General features: G+C 42.0%; 1 protein-coding gene across 5 annotated transcripts in view; it reads right to left on the bottom strand.

Annotated features, from left to right (window-relative positions):
- Positions 1 to 22152, bottom strand: part of nfixa (nuclear factor I/Xa) — a 177179-nt gene that overhangs the window by 88986 nt on the left and 66041 nt on the right. For 3 of the 5 annotated variants that reach the window (XM_086034392.1, XM_086034393.1, XM_086034394.1), the window contains one exon: positions 5641 to 6172. In XM_086034392.1, coding sequence (XP_085890518.1) covers positions 5641 to 6172 — 532 coding nt within the window. Of the gene's footprint in view, positions 1 to 5640; positions 6700 to 6764; positions 7265 to 22152 lie in introns of those variants that run through there. The other 2 variants (XM_086034395.1, XM_086034391.1) reach the window with 2 other exon arrangements.

Genomic DNA, 22152 nt, shown 5'->3' with positions numbered 1-22152 from the left:
GTTTGTGGAATATCAGTTAAGTAGTCAAATTCACCCGTTTTTGTCCCTCTCAGGCGGCGGCCATTTTGTTACTTCTTGTCAACATCACAATTACACAGAACCCAGGTAACAACCAATCACGGCTCAGCTTCAGAAAACAGGTGAACCCCGATTGGTTGTTACCTGAGCCCTGAGCAACTGTGATGTCATTTTCAGTCGACAAGTGACAAAATGGCCGCCCCCTGAAATTGCTAAAAGCGGGTGGGTTTTACTGCTTAACTCATATTCCACAAATGCAAAATTAATCATAATGCTGTGTTTCGACTAGTGGAGGTGAAAAGAATATATTATTGCGAAGGAACATTTTGGGTCGACTTCTCCTTTAAAGGCACACATCCAGCGCATGAATACTACAGTAGAGTAATTTCGCTACATTCTACTTTATTATGTTTTATTATGTTCTTATACATTACAGTGCTGTTTTTACAATTATTATTATTTGTGGCGTTGTTTTGGCGGGCACAAGAGGGCAATTTATTTGTCAATCCTTCCTGTGGTCAGTGAGTCAGGGGTCTGGCTTCAATGCCGGGGGTTTCTCCGTCCACGCGGGACTCCGGCGCGAGGGAGGCGGGATCTGGCACCGCGGAGCGCGCAGTGTGGAGCGGTCACGGCACAAATGGCACGGTGCGCACATTTCACACCTCCCTCGGAGTGACGGCAAATTTCCTGCGCTGCACTTTTTTTTTTTCTTTTTTTCTTTTCCGGGGGGTTGGAAACACATTTGAAACATCTTTTCATAATCACACTTGCGGCTCGCGGAAGGAATAAAAGAGGCGGACCGAGTTCCAAAGTATGAGTAAGTGCAATGAGCTAACTTTGGGCCTGACAAATGCTTTTTTAATCTCTCTTTCCATGCTCGGACAAATGATAAATGTGCTGCGTTTTAATCTAAAACAGCACAATATGCATATTGTTTTATGAAGCAAATCAAGCAGATTAAGCCGAGCAGTAAATGGATCGCTATAGTGATAATGCGCACCCACCTTTCGCAGGCGTCAGAGCTCACTATCCGAGCAGACACTCATTCATTCATTCACAGGAAGCGCGCCAGTTTGTGGTTATCATGCAGAACGTTGGCACTTGTGGGCCAAGAGATCGCTATCTCCATTATAATAATAACAGTCTGAGTCTTAACGAGAGTGCTCAGTAGCAGACCTCCGCCAAGGCCGAACAATAACACCAAAGGCAAGTAGATTCCTCCCTCCTTGTTTAGCTGCTACTGTTATGTTGTACCTAAACTGAGAAAAAGCGAAAGGAATTGGCAGTGGACGGCCAGCAAGTTGTTTGTGAACCGAATGACAAAAAAAACAAAAAACAAAAAAAAAACAACGCAAACCCTGCACTTTACAAAGTTGTGGTAATCGTGGAGCTGGGAAGAGGAGGTTGATGAGTAATAATAAGGACTAAATATCATTAGCCCGATAACATCATTGCCCGAGTCGAAAACAAGAAAGAACATCATTTTTAGCAAGCACGTGGTACTATTTATTGATTTGGTAACAGGAAGTTAAAAATGGACTTGGCAATTATGCTATTAGGCTAACGAGACTGAAGTAAACCTGAAGCAGCTGGGTCATCAAGCCCATTTGGGAAACATAAATAAATACTGTCAATTACAGTGAATTATATCAACTTAGAATTTCTGGTCGGGCTGAACGATTTTGAAAACTAATCTAATGACGATTTTTGTTTCCCCTCTTAATTTTGCGATTTAATATGTGATTATTTTTTCAAGGTCCTCTTCCAATGTATTTATTTATTCTTTTAACAAACAGCAATCATTTGTATAAACCAACCTTTATGGAGCCAAGGCACATATTTCCCATCGGAAAAAAAATCTCACGGCACACCACTTAGCAAAACGATTCACAAAAATGGATACGCCGATTAAATATCGTCGCTGTCCTGTGAAAAACAAATATGACCAATTTTGGATTTTTTTTTTTTTTTTTAATTTTCACATTTAACACAGAAACTCCATTCACATAAAAATAAGAAAAAAGAAAAAAATGGACATGCATGTTTTTCACAGGACAGCGACAATATGTACCTTCTGTCATCAAGTGGAAGAACATTTGGTTATTCTGCCTGTTACTATACATGGTTGGCAAAGAAAAATTAACAAGAGCTTTTTTTTTTTTTATTATTATTTTGGAGGAAATAAATTTTTCATCCAAATAATTGACATTGGATAATGTCCCGCGGCACACCTGATGATCTCTCATGACACAGTGGTTGGGAACCACCGGTATAAACACTATCTGATTTATTATGGCCTACATAAATGTTTTGGTCTTGTGGTTTTACATTTCCCATAAAATAAAGGCAAACGAACTATGACTGAGTTCTGTGTGAAACGTATAAAAACGTTAGCTTGCGTCATACGGGGGGATTTCAAAACTAGGTAGCCTATTGTAGGTCCGCTTGAGCTTTGTGGATTTCAAAGCAAAACACTTCAAGTCACCGTGACGTCTCTTTGTTCATCTGGTGAGTCTCCCGCCACCCGGCATTACGGTTACAACATTTCAAAGACATGTTGCTCTTTATCGGAGGTGTCTGAAAACACAAGGACGTGTGCCGCGCATGACGGCGGCGCGGTTTGTTCTGTCACGGCTGTGGTGCCCCATAAAACAGAGCGGGATCTCGAAGGCTGGCTGACTGTCTGGCTGAAGAACAGCCTGAGAAAGCCTGACAGAGAGCCCAGAGATTCCCCGTGGCAGCTTTTTTGCCACTCTGTCATAAACAAAACACAAGACGTCTTTCTCTTCTTCCCACACCAAGCGGGCTCGGGCGCTGCCAAACAGAACAATCACTATGGCAGCCTCCTCTCTCCTTTCCAACGCGCACTCCCGCGCTCGCCCGCTCTCCGTCTTCCACAATATAAACAAAAGAGATGAGCGGAGACTTTACCTCTGCGCGAGCAACAATGAGGGCCATGTTTAAGGAGACAAAACAACAGTGTGTACGGGATCAAACAGGAGCAGCAAAGGCGGGCGATGCCAAAGCCCGACAAAATGCAAGGCAAACAAAAACAAACAATGAGCACGTCGTGTCATTCAGTGCGCGACTGAAGCGCAAAAAGGAAAAAAAAAAAAAAAAAAAAAAAACACAAACGTAAGAGGAAAAACACGGGCCTTCAGGACTGCTGGCTGACGAATACGCTTTGGCGACGTGACGCTTAACCGGAGCCAAGCGTGATAAAACGGTTGACCTTTGGGCAGGTTCGAAGACAGCGGTTTGCGTTTTGTCTTTGCTTTCATCCCCCCCGCCTCTGGCTCTCCGCGGGCCCCCAAATGTTCTCTCCAACTTAGACTGCTCTGTCTGGAGGAAGGAAAAGTGCTGAGGCACACCGCCGTTAAGCAAACAGGAGAGAGCGCACAGCGAGCGGACATTACGAATGAGCCGTGCGCTGCCAACGTCCCCCACTAGGCAGCCATGTGCTGAACTCATATACGGTAAAGTGACACGACTTGTCTATGCACACCTTAGGCGTGCATGTATAGAAGAAAAATATTGATATATAATTTCAAAAGTGCTTCTATGGAGCAGACACATTCATTACAAAATGTTGGGGGGAAAAAAATCAATGTTGACCAGCAACAATTACAATTGTAAGGAGTATGTTATGTGTTTGTTTTGTATTAGCAGCAGGCACTCCGCTAATATGTTTTAAATAAATATTTCAAAAACTATAAGGTGATCATTTCAAATAATGTTTAAAGCTTTTTGGTAGAGCGTGTTTTTTTTTTTTTTTTGATAAAAGGGATAAATACATGCAGCTAATTGGAGGACAGCACAGATAATTAATTTGGAAAGAGTGCAGATTTACTCAATATTATAATAAAAAAAAAATTTTAAATCGGAAAAGAAATTCATCCTCATTTAAATAGGACATTTAGAAAAATATTTTTTAAAAAAAGAGAATTCCTCATGCGCCAAAAATCAACCAACACGGAGCGAAGCTGCCAGAGTTGGCCTGGGTTGACATTTTGGCTTCATGCAAGTGTGTGTGTGTGTGTGTGTGTGTGTGACAAGAGGATATGGAGGATAGAGCATAAATAGTCATTTGTGTGCGTTGTGTTTGTGAGAGAGATGCTGGTCGACACTCATTCAAAATGCCCCCCCGCCCCCCAAAAAAAAAAATCCAGCTGAAATAATATTAGGTCACAAGCCCGGTGTTTGCGTGTAGCATGGTGAAGTGTGTTTTTGTGTTTTTAGAGGATTTGGCTGTGAAATGTGTTTCATGTGTGCAAGCGGGCACGCGTGTGTGTGTGTGTGTGTGTGTATGTTGGAAAAACACTACAACGCAGCACAGTATTTTGGCTGTGTGTAAAATGGCTGCATGGGAAGCTACAGCGAGCAATGTTTGGCTGAATGCGCGCGTGTGCGTGTGTATCCATCCTGGTGGCTGCGATACAACACAATTTTGGCTATAGCAAAACACATCTAGGCTGGTCTTTGGCCGGTGTGTGTGCTGCGTGGGTGTGTGTATGTGACTAAAACCATGTTTGGCTGAACGTGCGAAAGTACGCTACAAAGATGAGTTGTTTGTCTATTCTTTTTCTCTCTCTCTTTTTTTTTTTTTTTTTTAGCTGTGTGTTTGTGTATGGGTGTGAAGGTGGCTGTACGAGTTCTGGCTGACTGTGTGTGTGAGAGGGTGTGGGTGTGTGTGTGTGTGTGTTTGTGTGTTTGGCAGGCAGGTCCAAGGCAGCGCAGGCGTTCAGGCAGACGGTGAAGGCGGCAGCAGCCTGCGGCCTGAGAGCAGGAGACTCGCAGCTCTCACACACACACACGCGCGCACACGCGTGCATGCACACACTTCTGGGTTCGGGCCAAATGACAATCCCCGGCTACAATGGCCTTATCGGGGCGCATGCACTTTCATCAGAATTGTAAAAAAAAAAAAAAAAAAAATGTCGGAAACAGCGACTCGCGGTCGTCTCGCAAACATTTACAGTGCTAATCGAGTAAAAATACGGAAAATGCACACGTGGAAAATCAACTACGTGTTTGTATAAAGGCGCGAATGCTTCGCTTGGAAAAAGCAGCATGGACTTGCCAGGGCATGTTGGACCAATGCCCTTTACACTCAACACACACACGCACACACACACACACACACACGCTGACATTACTACTACATTTGCTTCTATGTTACCACGTAAACAAATACGAAGCAACACGGCAAGCGAGGGGAAAATATTATATTATTAAAATCTGAAATTATGTTCACAGTCTAATTCTATGACATTTCTCTTATTTATTATTCTGTCATTAGATTGTTTTGTATGGCATTAACACCAATGAAGAGGGCTTATTTCTGTTTTCGAAACCAATTTCTGTTCTCGGAAAAATATCGGACATTTGTAGGAAAAAAAAAACGTGATAATTTATATTGTATCTGCGGCATTTTGAAGCTCTTTGAAGGATGCGAGTGTCGTTTTTAAGGGTGCTCAAGGCCTTCATTTTGGAAAGCTGCGCTAACACCATGTGGAAAGCTTTCCAGCAAAATGCTCACTGGCACGTTTGCGTGATTTTTAGAAACAGATGCCACTATTCGGGTTTTCAGTGTTCGGCGGCCCTGCCCTCCCTGCCACGTACCTGGCGTGTGGACGAAGTAGGCCAGGTAGAGGTCCAGCTCCTTGACGGACACCCCGATGTGGTGCGGCTGGACGCAGAGGCCCGGGTTGGTGCACTGCGGCGACTTGACCAGGCGCTCCCCGTCCGTGCTCTCCAGGGGGCTGCCTTTGAACAGGATGACCATGACCAGGTCCAGCCGCCACACCTTGTCGGCCTGGCGCAGGCAGTCGATGCGACGGATCTTGCCCTTCTGGTCGGGGTTGGACAGCACGCAGCAGGGGGGCTTCTTCCCCGTGATGGTGAGCACAAAGTCCTCGCGGAACTCGGGCCGGATGTCCTTGCGGAGCTTGGCCAGCAGGCGCGAGGCCCACTTCTGTTTGATCTCGGGCTTCTCCCCCAGCAGCTCGTCCTTCACGGCGCGCTCTTCCTCCTTGGACATGCGCTTCTCGTGCTTCTTGAAGTACTTGCGCTTGCGGGCCTGCAGGTTGAACCAGGTGTAGGCGAAGGCGCGGACGTGGGGCAGCAGGGCCTCGATGAAGGGGTGGAATTCATCCTGGATGAGGGAGGAGGACGGGGGGAGGGCGGAGGAGGAGAGGGAGGATGGAGGGAAGCAGGACGAGGAGGGGGAGAACGGGGGAGAGAAGGACGGGGAGAGGGGGAGCGGGGGGGAGGACGGGAAGAGAGAGGTGAGGCAGTTAGCACCGGCGCGCAGCATGGAGGAGCGGCGCCTGCTCCGTGCGAGCGGAGCGAGGGAATGAACGAGAGGCGCCGAAAAAGAGAGAGAGAGAGAGAGAGAGAGAGAGCGAGAGTGTGTGTGTGTGTGAAAGAGAGAGAGAGAGAGAGAGAGTGCCTGACACTCTCTCCCCAGCATCACATCATATTGACGGAAACACTTTCAACACAACACTTAAAGACAGGTGACAAGTAATTCATTAACTCATCTTGGCTGAGTTTCAATCACATTATTGTATGCAGCAAAACAATATGAATTGTGATATTATTTTTCGCCATTTAAAAAAAAAAAAATCAATATTTTCACATTAAATATCATATTACAGAGCATATATATATGTATATATATATATATACATATATATATAAATACATACATATATATGTAAAAACAAAAATAAAATGGTAGTTACCATTTTGCTCTTTCATCATAAATTGACCCCGCAGATTGCAAAAAAATTAAAAAAAAAAAAGTTTAGTTTAGTCAGTGAGCACTGGAGAAATGGTCAAATATTTTAGAAAGAAGGGCTTAAACTGTCCAAGTGAAAGCAGCCAAAAAAAAAAAAAAGGCCAAGGGGCACGGTGTAATACCAGCAAAGGAACACAGGAGGTAGTGTAGCAGGAGCAGGAGAGTTGTTGTTCAAGAGCACAGCAGAAGGAGAATGTAAAGGACTTCAGCAACTTCACTGTCCAAAAAAACAAACCAAAAAAAAATACTACAAGGATAAATGCATGAAGTAAATAAGCGCATCAAGTGGATCAAATTGTCAAAACGTAGAAAAAATATCTTGACGGCATTGAAAAGCAACTCTTGGCAAAGCGAGTAGAGTTCAGCAGTAGGATGAGAGAGAGAGACGGCGAGAGAGCTGGACAGGGGAGTGAGCACAGAGAAGGAAGTTCAAAAAAAAAAAAAAAAAAAAAAAAAAAGCAAAACAAGAGGACGGAATCAATGTTGGAAGAGTGCGCGCGACCGCTGGCAAACCCGAGTGCCGCTTCTTTTTTCGCCCTCTTTGCCTCCAACTCTGCCTTCTCTCTCTTCCTCCTCACTTTGCTCCTGCACCCATTGACTGAGAGTGTGCCAACATGCGCAGGGACCACCTATTTGGCACCCAGTCACGGGCCGCCCAGCCAATACGCACGCTCGCAGCGCCGAGGAGGGAGGGAAGAGCGATGGCAGGGGCAGAGGCAAAGCGGCATGGGCGGGTTGGGGGGTGTACGCTCGATGGCTGGTAGCGAGAGAGAGCGAGAGAGAGCGATAGAGAGAGAGAGAGAGTGAGAGAGTGCGTCATTAGCCAAATAGTCGAGTTCCAATCTAGTGCAAAAAGGCAAAGTCCAGAGGATATAACAATTTTACATGCGTCCAATCTAGATGCCACCTGCCCTCTCTGTCACGACCCCCAACTGTACCCCCAGCCTCTCCAGAAACACCCCTCACCCCCGCCGCACTAACTGCTCGCATTACAGCACCTTGGCATGGGATGGCATGAGAAAACACAGGCCCAAAAATCCCACTAGACCCTGAGACCAGCAGCTGCTCCCGGATTTGCCACACAAACAAGGAGACGAGGAGGTGGGGGGTGAAAATGCCTGTCCCACCCCCCACCCACCCACACATACACACATGCCTCCCAACAAAAAATACCATCCACAAACATGCTCTCCTGTTTCAAAATGCACCAAACCAGAGTCCAAAAGTTACAAAATTGCGACGGTACTGGAATGTGTTCGCAACCAATCGGCGAAGTCTGTCATGTTCGGGCAAGTCGATATTGTAGCCATAAAGAGGACTTTATCAAATTTAAATGCCTCATCTGGCGTCGCATAGAATCGCTTGAATGTTATCATAATGTAGTTGAACTTTACATTCGAGATGCTGGTAAACTGACCGTATTTTTATTTCCAAGGATTCCGAAGATAGCTGAGGAAACAGTCACAACAAACGAGAAACAACAACGCACATCCAAGCGCGTGGCATTCACTTTGTTTCACACTCACTGGCTGACCCATAGAACTGTGGCAACTGTGGGAGAATTCTAAAATACTACAACAATGAGACATATAATTAAATGTTGTAATTATGAATTATAAATGTAGCTACTAGCTATGACAATAAAGTTGAAATGCCGCATGAATGAAGCGGCCATTTTTGAAGAAAATTCAGATGAGGGGAATAAAGTCATATATTACCAGCAAGGTGAGAGGGAAAGAAATGACATTAGCGATTATATGAACAGAAAGAGAATACATTTGTAATATTGCAAGGAAAGTATATTTTTATGAAGGTAGTCATAACATTCACATGACATGAAACATGGTCATATCATGACCATGACTAAATTGTATAGGGAAAAGTTGTACTTTTACAATACAGTCGTAATATTAGGCAAAAAAAATGTTGGAACGCTTGAACATTATGAAAATGAAGTCAAAATTTGACATGCTAGGAGTATAAAGCATGATAAAGTTGGCATTTTAAGAGAATACAGTCAAAGCGTGAGCAAAAAACTGACATTATGTGACACAGTTGTCATTTTACAAACATTATGAACCCTACCCATAATTTACAGGAATAAAGTCACAATATTACTCGCAAAACGTTGTAATACATATACGAATAAAAAAAATCATTTGAGAATAGTTCGCAAAAAGGTTATCATTTTACAAGAATAAAGTTGCAATAGTACGACAAAGATCTAACGTCATGAGAACTGAGTCATATTGTGAGAAAAATGTCACAATATAAGACAGTTTGCGTCTTAAATTAAGAAAAGGTTGTACACTGGTGGTCGTTATAATGTGAAAATTTGTTATTCAAGAGAATAAAGTTGCAATGTCACAAGCATATAGTTACAATAGCAAAAATGGGCATAAGATTATGCAAACTGTTTGTCACTTTACGAGACAAAAGTTGCAAACTTACCCCGCCCCAAAAAAGTTGGAATATTACACGAATTAAGCCATAATGCAACAAGAACAAATATGTCATTTGTGAGAATAAATTTGAAGTATTAAATGAAACGGTTGTCATTCGAGAAGAATAAAGTTGAAATGGTATGACAAAAAAACATTAGGTTAGGTAAATATATTTGTTCGGATTTTCGTGAAGGACTTGTCTTTCATATCACAACTTAATGACTTTGCGTACAACTTTTCCCCTGATAATTTGATTTTTTTTTTTTTTTTTTTCATTTGAAAGTGGCCTCCATTGTACAAATGCCCCTAGCCTGGAACATTTGGCATTGTTTCTTCCTCCAATATTATTACTCAACGAAGGATTAGAGAGGCATGACTCGGAATCTCGGCGAGAGGAGCGGCTAACTCGTCATGCGGCAAACTTGAGGGCCCAGACATTTCAAAGCCGGGGCCAAGCTGTCTGCCGTGCAATGGGACCGAGCGCCTGCGTGTTTGTGTGTGGACACCTTACAAAAGGCCAGAGTCCTCTACTTGGCGCTCGCGACCATCGGCACTAGCCTGGCCCGCTCCCTCTGTGAATGGCTCCAGTCCGCTGACTGGCTGGCTGGGCCGATGACCGCTTGGCTAACTGGCTTGGTAGCGAGCTGGCAGATCGCTGACTGGGGAAGGCGCCTACCCCATCTGGACCGGACTGGGCCGGCACGGGTGCCGATTGTTCGCGCTAACATACGTACAGTGGATATTAAAAAAAAGTCTACACACCCCTGTGTAAATGTCATGTTTTTGTGGAATAAAAAAAAAAATTAGACGAAATGAATCATTAGGGGGGAAAAAAAATCCACCATTAATGTGACCTATGACCTGTACAGCTCAACTGAATTTTTACTTTTTTTCTGGAGGGAAGTAAAATAAACTTAAGTAATGTGCTTGCTCAATCACACCTTTTTATAAATGATGTGCGGCCCTGTGTTAGCTCATCACATTCACACTCAGGTTAAATGGGAGCATACAAAGCACTTTTAAGTGCCTCTAAATAACTCCAAATACATCTTAGGTGTTCTGGTAGGCTTTTCCTGCCTTTTTTTTTTTTTTTTTTTTTAAAGCAGAAGTGAGGTTTTGTGCCCACACATTTCCCCACGCGTTTGGGGGATTTTGTTATGGTCCAATGAAACCAAGGTTGAACTTTGCGGCCGTAAATACAAAAAGTATGTTTGGCGCAAACACAACACTGCTCATTACCAAAATAACACCATACCTACAGTGAAGCATGCAGATGTTTTGCTTCAACTGGAACTGGGGCCTGAGTTGAGGTGGAAGGAATTCTGAACAGTTCGAAAACAGCAGTCGGTGTTAGCATAAAACCTTCTGCTAGAAATCTGAAAGGAAAAAAAAAAAAAAAGAAAGAAAACCCTTGCTTGCACCCAGTGGTTCCCCACAACTGCTGAAAATGATGGAGACGCTTGCGTAATATTTGATATTTGAAACCGGCATGAAATGCCAATCCTGTGTTGCATCACAGAAGTGGTTCTCAAACTGGGGTTCCCGGAGCCATGGCACGCCACCAAAGCAACCACAAAGCAATTACTCCACCCTACCTTAGCTCGGGCCGGTAAAAACCGATATAATCGTGACGTATCATCACATAAATCTGACTTCCCTGCATGAATGATCATTTTCTTCAAGAATAGGGACAGTATTACAGGAATAAAGGCTTCTTTTGGAGAATGGTGTCTTTCCCAGAATAAAAGCCATGTTTTTTTTTTAATTCACTTCAAAAATGATTTCTTCCCCCGTTAAAATCATAATACAGTGTTACAAGATTATCTTGGAAAAATAAACAACAGGTAATTTATATCTTTTCTCCAAAATAGGCAAATAGGGACATTTAGATGTTTCACATGGTGTTTATGTCCAATTGGCTTTACAGTATTATTAAAAATGTCTCCTCTGGGGTGCCTGGACCTCAAATAAATGTGAGAATCCCTGCATTAAATCACACATCCTACAAACACACACACACATTAGATATGCAGAAGTCCTTCTCTAACTCTTATTATTTGAACACTTTCAAATTCCACCGCCCATTAGGGTTTCCTGTGTTTGCCCAGGTGGTAGTTGTCTGGGGCCGAGACCGCCGCAGTGGGTGCGTGCGCGCGCGCGTGCGTGTGTGTGTGTGTGGATCAGTAGCTTGGCATTAACGTGAGGGCTCCTCTTATCTGTGCATGCCACGCTCTGTGTTTCACTAAACGTCGACCTTTGTTCCGCCGGCCGGCCAAGACAAGACAGCCCTCCCGCCCCCGACAGGGTTCACGTCCCGAGCGGGAGCCGAGCGGAGGCTTGAAAGGTGGCGAAAAAGCACCTGGGAGCGGCCAAAAGCAACACAGGGAGGAATATTTAAAGCCGGTGTTATTCCTACTATTTTATAAAGCAAACAATTGCACCAGTAATATGATAAATTAACCAGTAACGCCAGTATTTGGTGTCAACAGAGGTAGTGTGGTAAGGGAAGGTCTAAACAGGGCCTTGCCACGAACTACATGATTTTGAGGTCTCTCGTCGAATCCATTTCGAAATTCCAGTTGGCAAATAAACACACGCTCCGTTGAAGGTAATGTTTGAAAGCAAATGTTTAGCTTCACTGCAGCGTTTATATGTCCCTCACTCACTGACACCACTTTACAATAAAATCGTTACTAAGAAAACAGGTGTAAAAAACAAATAAATAAGAATACGTCATAATCCCTTTATCGTTTGCCGTTCGATTTACCCAACGTGTAGTGGCGCTGCCGGTGTTTGCACTGACCTCCAGGCATTAAACGTGCCTAACGGCCGCTGGCCCCCCGTCAACGTTCGGCTCTTCATTAACTAAAATAATCGCAGAATATGTCGTTTGAAACTGAAAAGCATTTGTGGGGGGAGAAGCAGAAAAACTGAGCCTTGTCCTACTTGTCCATTTGTGACAAGAGGCAATATTAATTAAAGCTATTGAAGCACAATTTAAAAACAAAATAAGATGAAAATGGAAAGGGTAGTTTGGGGGAAATAAATTCAAACACCTCAATCGTCGCTGAACATTTTTATCGACTGTCTTTTGTAAAGTGCTATTTGCATACAAACCAGACAAGCTTCTCGGCACAGCTGTCTATAGATCTAATATGCAAAGATGTTCATTTAACTTGTGGAATGAGTCCAAAATGTCATTGGGAAGAAGGAAAGATGAGTTGACGTGATGCCACGTAAGCAGCGCGCTGCGACACCACGTGCTCGTCGCCTCGCGATGCTCTCCAACTCTAATCCTGCACTTTTATTTGCAAAATGAATCGTTTTAGGATCAAGCGCAAAACAGCTCAAAAAAGGAGTGGAATAATGAAAACATGAAGGAAATAATGCATTGGAATTAAATTAAGCCAAATATAATAAAATAAAAGGGTAAAAATAGGTGTGAATGATATTGTACGTCTATAATTACAGTGCCGGCCTTATTCTTATTTACAAAGGCTCACTCATTAATTATTCATTATTATTATTGGAAAAGGAATGTGATATGTTTGTGTTTTTCTTTTAAGACAGACTTAAATCAAGTTGCTTCATTTATTTATTTGTTTATTCTTTTGCTATTTAAATAACTCCAGCCACATGTTTCTCAACAAAAATCCATTAATTATAAAGATTGATTATAAAGATTGTTATTATTGTTGTGGAAGTCAAGTTATTTTATAAACAATTCTAATAATATATGATACTAAATTATATATATATATATATATATATATATATATATACATATATATATATATATATATATATATATATATATATATATATATATATATATATATATAAATCTAATGCACACACACATCCACCCAAAACTCACACACACACACACAGTAAGATCATGTTATAAAAGACTGGAATTTTCCTAATTTTCCAGAGTTCACACACACACACACACACACACACGCATCCACTTTTTTTTTTTTTTTTTTTTTTTTTTAAATAGAACTCTGATCAAGATCAAAGTTTGATAAACACACATACACGTATGCACACGCACACAAACACACGCACGCACACGCAAAGAGCTGATGAAGGTTTCAGCGTGTCAGGACATGTGATGAGTGGAATTCATCCCTGACATCTGCTGTGCAAAATCACATCCAGTATTGACAAGTGTGCTAGTGATATCAGGGAACTGTAAGGCTTTCCCCCTCTTTGGTATGCGGGCATAAAAAAGTCAGGTGGTGTTTTTTTGTTGTTGTTGGTTTTTTTTATATATATGTAAATTTGAACTCTCATTGCACTTAATTTCACAAAAACAGGCCCCTTGAACCATTGGAAAGAGGCACAAATATATTCCAGCTTGTGAAAAGGGGGGTGGCGGGGGGGGGGAACACAACTGAGGCCCAAGCAAAGTTTCCATGTTGTCTTGGCGAGAGGAGAGCAGGAAAAGTAAGGTGAGTGAAATGGCGACTAGAATTTAGGGCGCTTTGCGACCTCAAAAGCCTCACGGTTACGAAATCATCGCACAAAAGTTGGCATTACGCTGTTTCTTTGGAAACCTTCTTGAAATAGTTCTTTAATTCAAGACCACACACATTCGTTTTCTTCCTTCCACTTCCTTCCGGCTGCCCCAAAAATTTGCCCATCGTCTTCACTCCCGTCCCATCAGTGCAGATTGATGTTAAGAGTGTGTCTGCGCATCGTTTGTAATTACACGTGTTTAAACACTGAAGCGTTAGTACGTGTGAAAGTCTGGAAGCCATTTATGGCATGAGGCGGCGGGCGGGGAAGACTTTAAACAGCTCCAGAGACGGCGAGCACCGTTAGCGAGCGGCGGCATCTGCCCGACGCACGGCTGAGCTATGGAATATTCCACATATGTGCGAGAAGACCAATGCACATCAAAGATGTTCTTTGCCATTCTTCATACATCCAGATTTATTCCGCTAGGATTTTCATGAGGCTCGTGCGGTTTTTCTGTGCATAAATATCACCGCATACACTTAATTATAAACACAAAACCCCCCGCCCCCCCCCCGTATTTTGATTGTATTTATCTGCAACCGCCGTTAAATAAATAGGGGATTTTCTGACTTTGGTTTTGGTGGGTGGAAAGTCAAAACTCCATACACCCAAAATATTTTGCGGCGACCGAAAAGCCGACTACAGCGAAATACTACACACTCACCGCCGGTAATGCAAAACCGACGTTTCATCTAGATAGAGACGCCTTTCTCCGAGAGTCGATGTTATCAGTTCTTTTAAACACAACTGGGCAACATTATACGTTATGAAGACATCCTGCAGGTTACAAACATTTGAACTGAAGAGCAAAAAGACGGGCTGGTGTAACATTACGCCAAGCATATACAGTATAAGTGAATGCACATAGGCGACCCCGTATGAGTGTTTATGTTGTATTAAGTTACGTTTCTGTAGTGTCGCATGGGAAAATATGCACACGGTCGCTCGGCATCGCATGAGGTGAGGGGAACTTTTTGCCCCGCCGCTGGCGGCAGGGGTTGAACCCATCAGATGAATCGGCGTCAAGCAGCCGACTTTACGACCACGAAACACCGTTTGACGATTTAAAGTCGACTAACTTCTAATCACGTGCTTTTGGCATCTGGTGCGAGTATGAAAATAAACTGGTGTTGGATGAGAATAGACGTTAGCCTCACTAGCTTTGGCTATTCCGGCTTTTCAATCAAATTCCACTCCAGACGCGCCTTATGTTTTCCCGCGTCGCTGTTCTGTTTAAACTGCACCGTCGCAAATTGGATGGACGTAGTTTATAAGGCAAATGTCATTCTTTTGAGGTTATATCGGAGGCGTAACAAGGCAGAACGGTGCAAGCGAATGCCAGAAAAGGTGGGACAGAGAAGTGTCACTCCGTTTTCTCCCAACCTTATTGTCTTGACAGAAATTGTCGCCGTCCGACGAGTATTACGGCGCCTTACGATCCAACGGATGCCGTGACGGGTCTACTCTTACCGCTCGGATGTGATTCCTTTTAATAAAATTGAAATCAATTCATTTAGCTTTTCAAACAAGCGGGTGAAAAAAAGTTCTTTTTTTTTTTTTTTTTCCCACCTCCCCTTGCAGTCGGCCTGCCTACTCTAAAAAGTGGTATAGAAAAAGGATGGCAGCTTTTTGCCTCAGGCGGACAGGTCCCACACTTCCCAATAGAAGTGCACGCCGCAAACACCTCCGACAGGCGTACGCCACGGGCAGCACACATGGAGCGCAGGGGGGCCTTGAGGTCTTGGACCTCATAGTTAGCTAATACAGAGAGAATGGAGCAGATAATGAAACCCAATAGGCCCCCCTTCCTAACAAGCAGCAGCAGCAGCCGGCGAGGACTGCGTCTCCTCACACAAGAGATGCACTATTGAGAGACTTTCTCTCCCCTTCATTCTTTTATTCCTCATTCTGTCTGCGGGCGAGGCGGGATGCCAACCTCTCTCCAAAAGCCGGGCAGAGTGCCCTCGCCCTTTTATTAAAAAAAAAAAAAAAAAAAAAAAATGCTTCGCCAATGTGCCCGCCTCGCACGTTCAGTCTGTGCACCCCGCCTTCGACTTTCTTTCTTTCTTTCTTTCTTTCACCTCAAACTAGTCAGTGTCTCTGTCGAACACTTTTTTGCCTTCATTATATTGTTGCTACAGTTCTCCCTCAGGGCCTTACTGCTCAACATCCTCACTTGTCGTAATGGCCTGCATGTGCTCTTTATCTCCAGTGCTTGAAGCGCAGCTCACTCTTTAGTCCGTGCGGAACTCTCGCTAGTTTTGCAAAACTGCGAGTCGGCTATAATAAAGCAGCGTCACTTTTGACGGTCATTTACATAACAACGGCAACTCGGAGCCTGGAAACAAACATATATATATATATATATATATATATATATATATACATATATACATATATATATATACATATATACATATATACATATATACATATATATATATATATATATATATATATACATATATACATATATATATATGTATATACATATATATACATATATATGTATATATATATATAAAACATATATATATGTATATATATATGTATATATGTATATATATATATATATATATATATATAACAACATACATATATATGTGTATATATATACATATTTATACATACATATACATATCTACACATATATATATATATATATATATATATACATATATATACACATATATATATAAAAACATATATATATATATATATATATATATATATATACATATATATATATATATACATACATATATATACACATATATACACATATATATAAAAACATATATATATATATATATACACATATATATATAAAAACATATATATATATATATATATAAAAACATATATATATATATATATATATATATACATATATATATATATATATATATACATATATACATATATATGTATATACATATATATACAAATATATGTATATATGTATATATATATATAAAACATATATATATGTATATGTATATATATATATATATATATATATATATATATACATATATATACATACATACATACATACATACATACATACATATATATATATATAATTTTTTTATAAATGGCAGCACTGTCAAGTGTTTGGTCTGGACACGTGTGACTACGTCACAACTGAAACAACAATGGTGGCGCACTGACACTTTTGTACCGTTTGTGCTGGGCTCCAGGAAAAGTGTGCATTTACTGCACTGCTTACTTGTTCCTTTTTCCACATATTTACACAAAATATTCAAAAACGCAGATTTGGTTAAGATGTAAGAGGGCGAGACATTGATGACATCTCTGACTACCGCGCTTGGCATGGGTACTACAGCGTTTTTTGCAGGTCCGCGAATAGTGGGCATTTCAGCAAAGGATCATCAATACGTTGGCCGGAAAGACCACACGATAGCTCATCAATGATCATACATTGTGATTTCCTAGGAACGTACATTTCAAAATGTAAACACTTTAATTTCTACACGAGAAATAAAGTGATTCCAGCCTTCATAAATCATTATGGATAATTATTGTGAGAAATCCTGAACATGAACAGTGCTTATGATTAGCATTAATTATGAATATTATGAATAAGGATGATTTGAGCAAATTAGTTATTTCAGAAGTGTTGTGGCCCTTCGCATTAATGAGTAACCAAGAAGTACTGCCCAGTTTTTTCACAAACAAATCCTTAGACTACAACATTACGCTCGACGGGAAAGGGCTCACTTTGGTCTGCTAATTTTGTTATCTGGTAGTGGCTAACTTTACTATCTGTCACTATTATTGTTTTTAAATTATTACAAATATTTCCCATTTGCTGTTGGACATTTTCAGAGGAAAACAATGACATTTGGAACTCACACACACACACACACTGGAACCTATTGCAACACTGGAATGTGACTGTCCTGGCTGCTCAGTAAAATAAGGTAAAGTTGAAAAATAATTCCATTACAAACATGGCCTGCGCGGTTAAATGAAAATTTATGATGGCCACAAAAAACGGATGAATTCCCTTTCAGTTATTACCTATGAGAACATTTGTTTCGAAAGCCAAACAAATCAGCAGTCGAAGATCTGCATTGATTCTGCTAATTTTTGTCATCCAATTTGGTGTCGGATTAAATCGCGGAAGATCGTTGATGTGGGTCGCAGTATGTGACTTTCCACAAAAGAAAGAATGAAAATCAACTTTGCCGAGGAGGTCGGCAGCCACGCCAGGCATGAGAGGCCACGTTGGTGAGAGCGTCCTATCAGGGACACTGAGGCTTGCAGATTTAATTCTGCTTATCATGTGAGCTGGAGCCTTGCCTGCTGGGGGTTGGCGCCACCAGGGTTAACCGGTGCCCACTCCCCGTGGCATGATATGAGCTGGGTCTTTGCCTGCGCACTCTGCCTTTGCCTGTCTGTCCCTCCGTGTTGACTCGGAGGCTTTGCGGCCGCTCCAAGTGGCCTCCCGGCCGACTTTGATCCCATTAGGGTTATAAGGTGTCCGTTTCAAATGGCGCTCCCGGAGCTGACTCTTAATCTCCGCTAAGCTCGACCGCGTTCAGGTCAAAGGGAGACGGACAGCGCGTCTTGAGCTGGCAGCTCGAGGGTTAAAGGTCGCTCTGCCCATTTTTGAGTGGCATTCCCCGCGGAGCGAGCAGCATGCCGGGCCGGAAGACGCCGAGGATGCAGACAAATGCATGCGGGGCGAGAAACAAAAGAGCCCTTCACCACCGCACATGTATAAAGACTAGGTCCTTTTGAAACTTTTGTCCTCAAACCACCGCTTTCCCCTTTTAGCCGTCCATTGCGCAGCAAAAACAAGAGCGGGGACTGACACACACACAAAACATCGATGGGAGGCTATCTGCGCTGCGACCGCGCTCGCCGACTTGCCCGGCGCAAACCACCACCTCGCGCAGACCTCAGGAGCACCGCAGCACCGCAGGGAGACAGCCATAAGTACATGTCCTCAGAGGGGACATAAAACGGAGGAAACCCACCTCGATAAAAGGCTTTCTCATAAAATAAGCGGGGGATAGCAAGGATAAGTGGGGGGGAGAAAAAAAAAACTGATGCATCATGATGCCAATTAGAAAAAGAACAGTGCTTTGGTAATTAGGGACGTCACTTTTTAAACAGCTTTCCCACTCCAAACCACGTTTTGTTTTTAAGAAAAGTGTCGCTTCATTTTTCGTATTTTTAAAAATCATATTACATGACGATAATCTTCCATGCCAACGGTGTAAATAATATTGCTGAATAAAAGCCTGAGCTGACTTTGTATCTTTTTTTCGCCCGCAAATGAATCGAGACCGAGTCATCAGTTGGTTGCAAACAAGTAGTGCATTAAATTGCGCCAATTCAGCACAAAGAAGTGAATTCTTACAATCAAGCTCATTCTTACGATCAATTAAACAGATCATTATACCCATTGCTTCTCAAAAGAGCCGCATTTCGTTTCGTTCGTTCGTTCTGTTGTTTTACGCAAACAAGTAGGTGCACAAAAGGCGAATTATCGAACATTACACAACGCTGATTTTGTTCGCTACAATTGTGGTGACTTCCTATTTTTGAAAAGCCTTCAACTAGACCAGTTTTCAAAATGTTTTTACTGGAAAAAAGGTTACATTGAACAATTTTATTTTTTTCCCGTGTAGACATAAATGCATGTCGTAAATGTGCCATTAAATCAGACAGAATCAAATCTGATTATTTCAGTTTTTTACATTTTATTACCTCTGCCAAGGAAGCAACATTTTTTATTGATGCGGGTTTGCCTTGTCCCTCTCATTTTTTTTTTTTTATATAACAACTGGACTTTGGCCATCTTTATTTCATAAGGATGTTCCCATTAGGATTTGTGAGGATCCAAACATTTATAGGTATGAAAGGCAGAAATTGGAGGGGAAAAAATTGCTGTGAAAACATTGATCTATATGTATACAACGTCAAAAGTTGTAAAAAATTACCATTCTGATCCAGCAATTGGTAGCCGTTTAAATCACATGAAAAATCTCATTTAAAATGTTCAAATGCTTAGACATCGATGAAATCTCATTGGATCAGGTTGTAATTTCTTGTTCTTACCACATGTAGGATTCCAATAGGTAAAAGAAAGCTATTTTCCAGATGCCACTAAATCCACAAAATCTGCCGCCAATATTCTTTTTTACATGGCAAAAGTTGAAACGGACTGCTCTTATTCCAATCTGCATTACTACCGTCTAACTCCAAAACAATTCAACCTGTGCAATGCATTTCCTGGATGCACTGTTACTCCCCCATGAATGGCGCTGTGTTTATCAATTCTCAATGCCCAAACACCAGTCAGTCTCCATTTATAAACATGTGATTGTATGAAAAGATAGTATCACAGGAAAGTGCGCCAGAAGGAGCGAGCTGGACTGAAAGCGGCGAGAGCTGCCACGTCAGATGCTGCCGAGGCTTCTTGGCCGTCAGCACTAAACCCACACACACACGTGCAATTCAGGGCGCGCGCGCGCACACACACACACTCGCACAAGCGTACACTTCTAAGAGTTTGCCTTTCATAGAGTCAGCAGCCAAGGCTGACACCTCTGCTCAGTGTAGCATTCACCGCTGTCTCTGTGTGTGTGAGTCAACTCGCATGGAGCCGCTCCATCAACAACACTCACAGGCCCTAATAATAAAGCCAGCAAATCCCTCGCTCCCTTTTTCCACTGCCACATGTCAGAGAGGGCACGGCCCGGCCCTGATTGTATCCTGTTAGAATTCTTTCAGGATTTGCACTACTAATGCATCTGAATTTTTATCTAACATGCCTGTAAAAATAAATTATGTAAAAAAATGGGGCCTCTTTTTTTTTGTTTTTTTGTTGGTGCTTTCGCCTCCTGGAAAAAAAAAAAAAATATTCCTGAATACAACGACACTATTCTTTCAGAGGAAAATCCAAATTACACACTTTTTAAATCCGAGGGGTGGAGAAAACCCAGAGATTTGATTCTCCAGATAGCCATTACTTCCTCTAAGGGCTGTAATGTGGTTTTCAGACGTTAGCATTCCTTCACATCACCAAAGAAACCCAACGTGTGTATACCAAACATTTTCGCTTTGAGTGCGAATACATCGGGATAAAACCTGCCGAATGGTCGGATCGTTTTTAGATGACAAGCAGGTAGGAAGCAGCTTTTAAGCCTTCCCGATCCAACACAGCCCAGATAATACTGCGGCGTCCTCTGGGAATGAAAGAGCGAGGAAGGAGACAGAAAGTGGGCTGATTTAAAAGACAAAATGAGATGGGAGATGAGACGGTGCAGGCGAACGTAAGACAACACGTAATAAAAAGGAGAAGGGAAGCCGGGGAAGGTGTTAGGAAAGCAAAGCATGCTGTTTTAGGAGGAGAACGCATATGAATTTCGGTGTCGGGTGATGTTGTGAAGAAGGGCCGTATCTGTCCTGTGAGATTTTATCACCGGGAGGCTTGAGCGCAAACCATCCTGCAAGACGTTTTTCTTCTTTTGCGATGGTTTTGAGAGCTAACATGAGGAGTTGTCCTCGGCTGTCTCGCACTCGGGTCACAAACACTTCATTACAGCTGACACGCCGCAATGTGAATAAAGGGGGTAGGGACGCGCAATACAAATCTTGATGCACAGCCAATAATTGGACAAGTTTACGATACGTATGAAGCAAGCAACTACCGATGCACAATGACGCCGCTCACTAATTAAGTTGTGATCTGATTTGACAGAAATTATGAGGCACCGTCGGTGCTCGCCGTCGTAGCCAAATTAATTAACAAATACTAAAATGGAGGGTCTTCAATATCAATTGCATGTGGGGTGGGGGAATTTTTTTTATCAATTGTTGTGACATTTGAAACTAAATTTGCAGTTATGGGTAATAATGCGTTTGGATTTAGTTTCCAACCACCATTTTGATTTGGACTTTTGTGACCATACTTAACTCATTCACTGCCAGAGATTTTAATAGACCCTCTTTTACCCTAATGTTGGAAATAAATTGAAAAAAATATGAATAAGTTACTGAGATTGAATGGCTGGACTGTGAAAAGACAAATAAATACGTCAATGGCAGTGAATGAGTTAAGTTCTCGAGATGGGCCCAAAAACGTTGCAATTTTATCCATTTGAATGACGTTACGATGCTTTTTTCCTCATACTTTTATCTGAATGACAGTTAACAATTTTATGGATCTACTGTGCATACGCACAGTATCAACTGGAGGACACATTGTGGTTGTTTTTTTTTTTCAACAATTTGTAGTTGTACCACACCAGGAGAACCAGTGGAATTGATGTTATTATTGGAACGCTTTATGATACATATACTCTACGCATACAATATCCC

The sequence above is a fragment of the Filicampus tigris genome, chromosome 6, assembly GCF_054856515.1.
Source record: "Filicampus tigris isolate MCC_2025a chromosome 6, RoL_Ftig_1.0, whole genome shotgun sequence".
Classification (NCBI taxonomy): Eukaryota; Metazoa; Chordata; class Actinopteri; order Syngnathiformes; family Syngnathidae; genus Filicampus; species Filicampus tigris.
The sequence above is the reverse complement of the archived record's forward strand: the minus strand, read 5'-3'. Positions and strand labels throughout refer to the sequence as shown.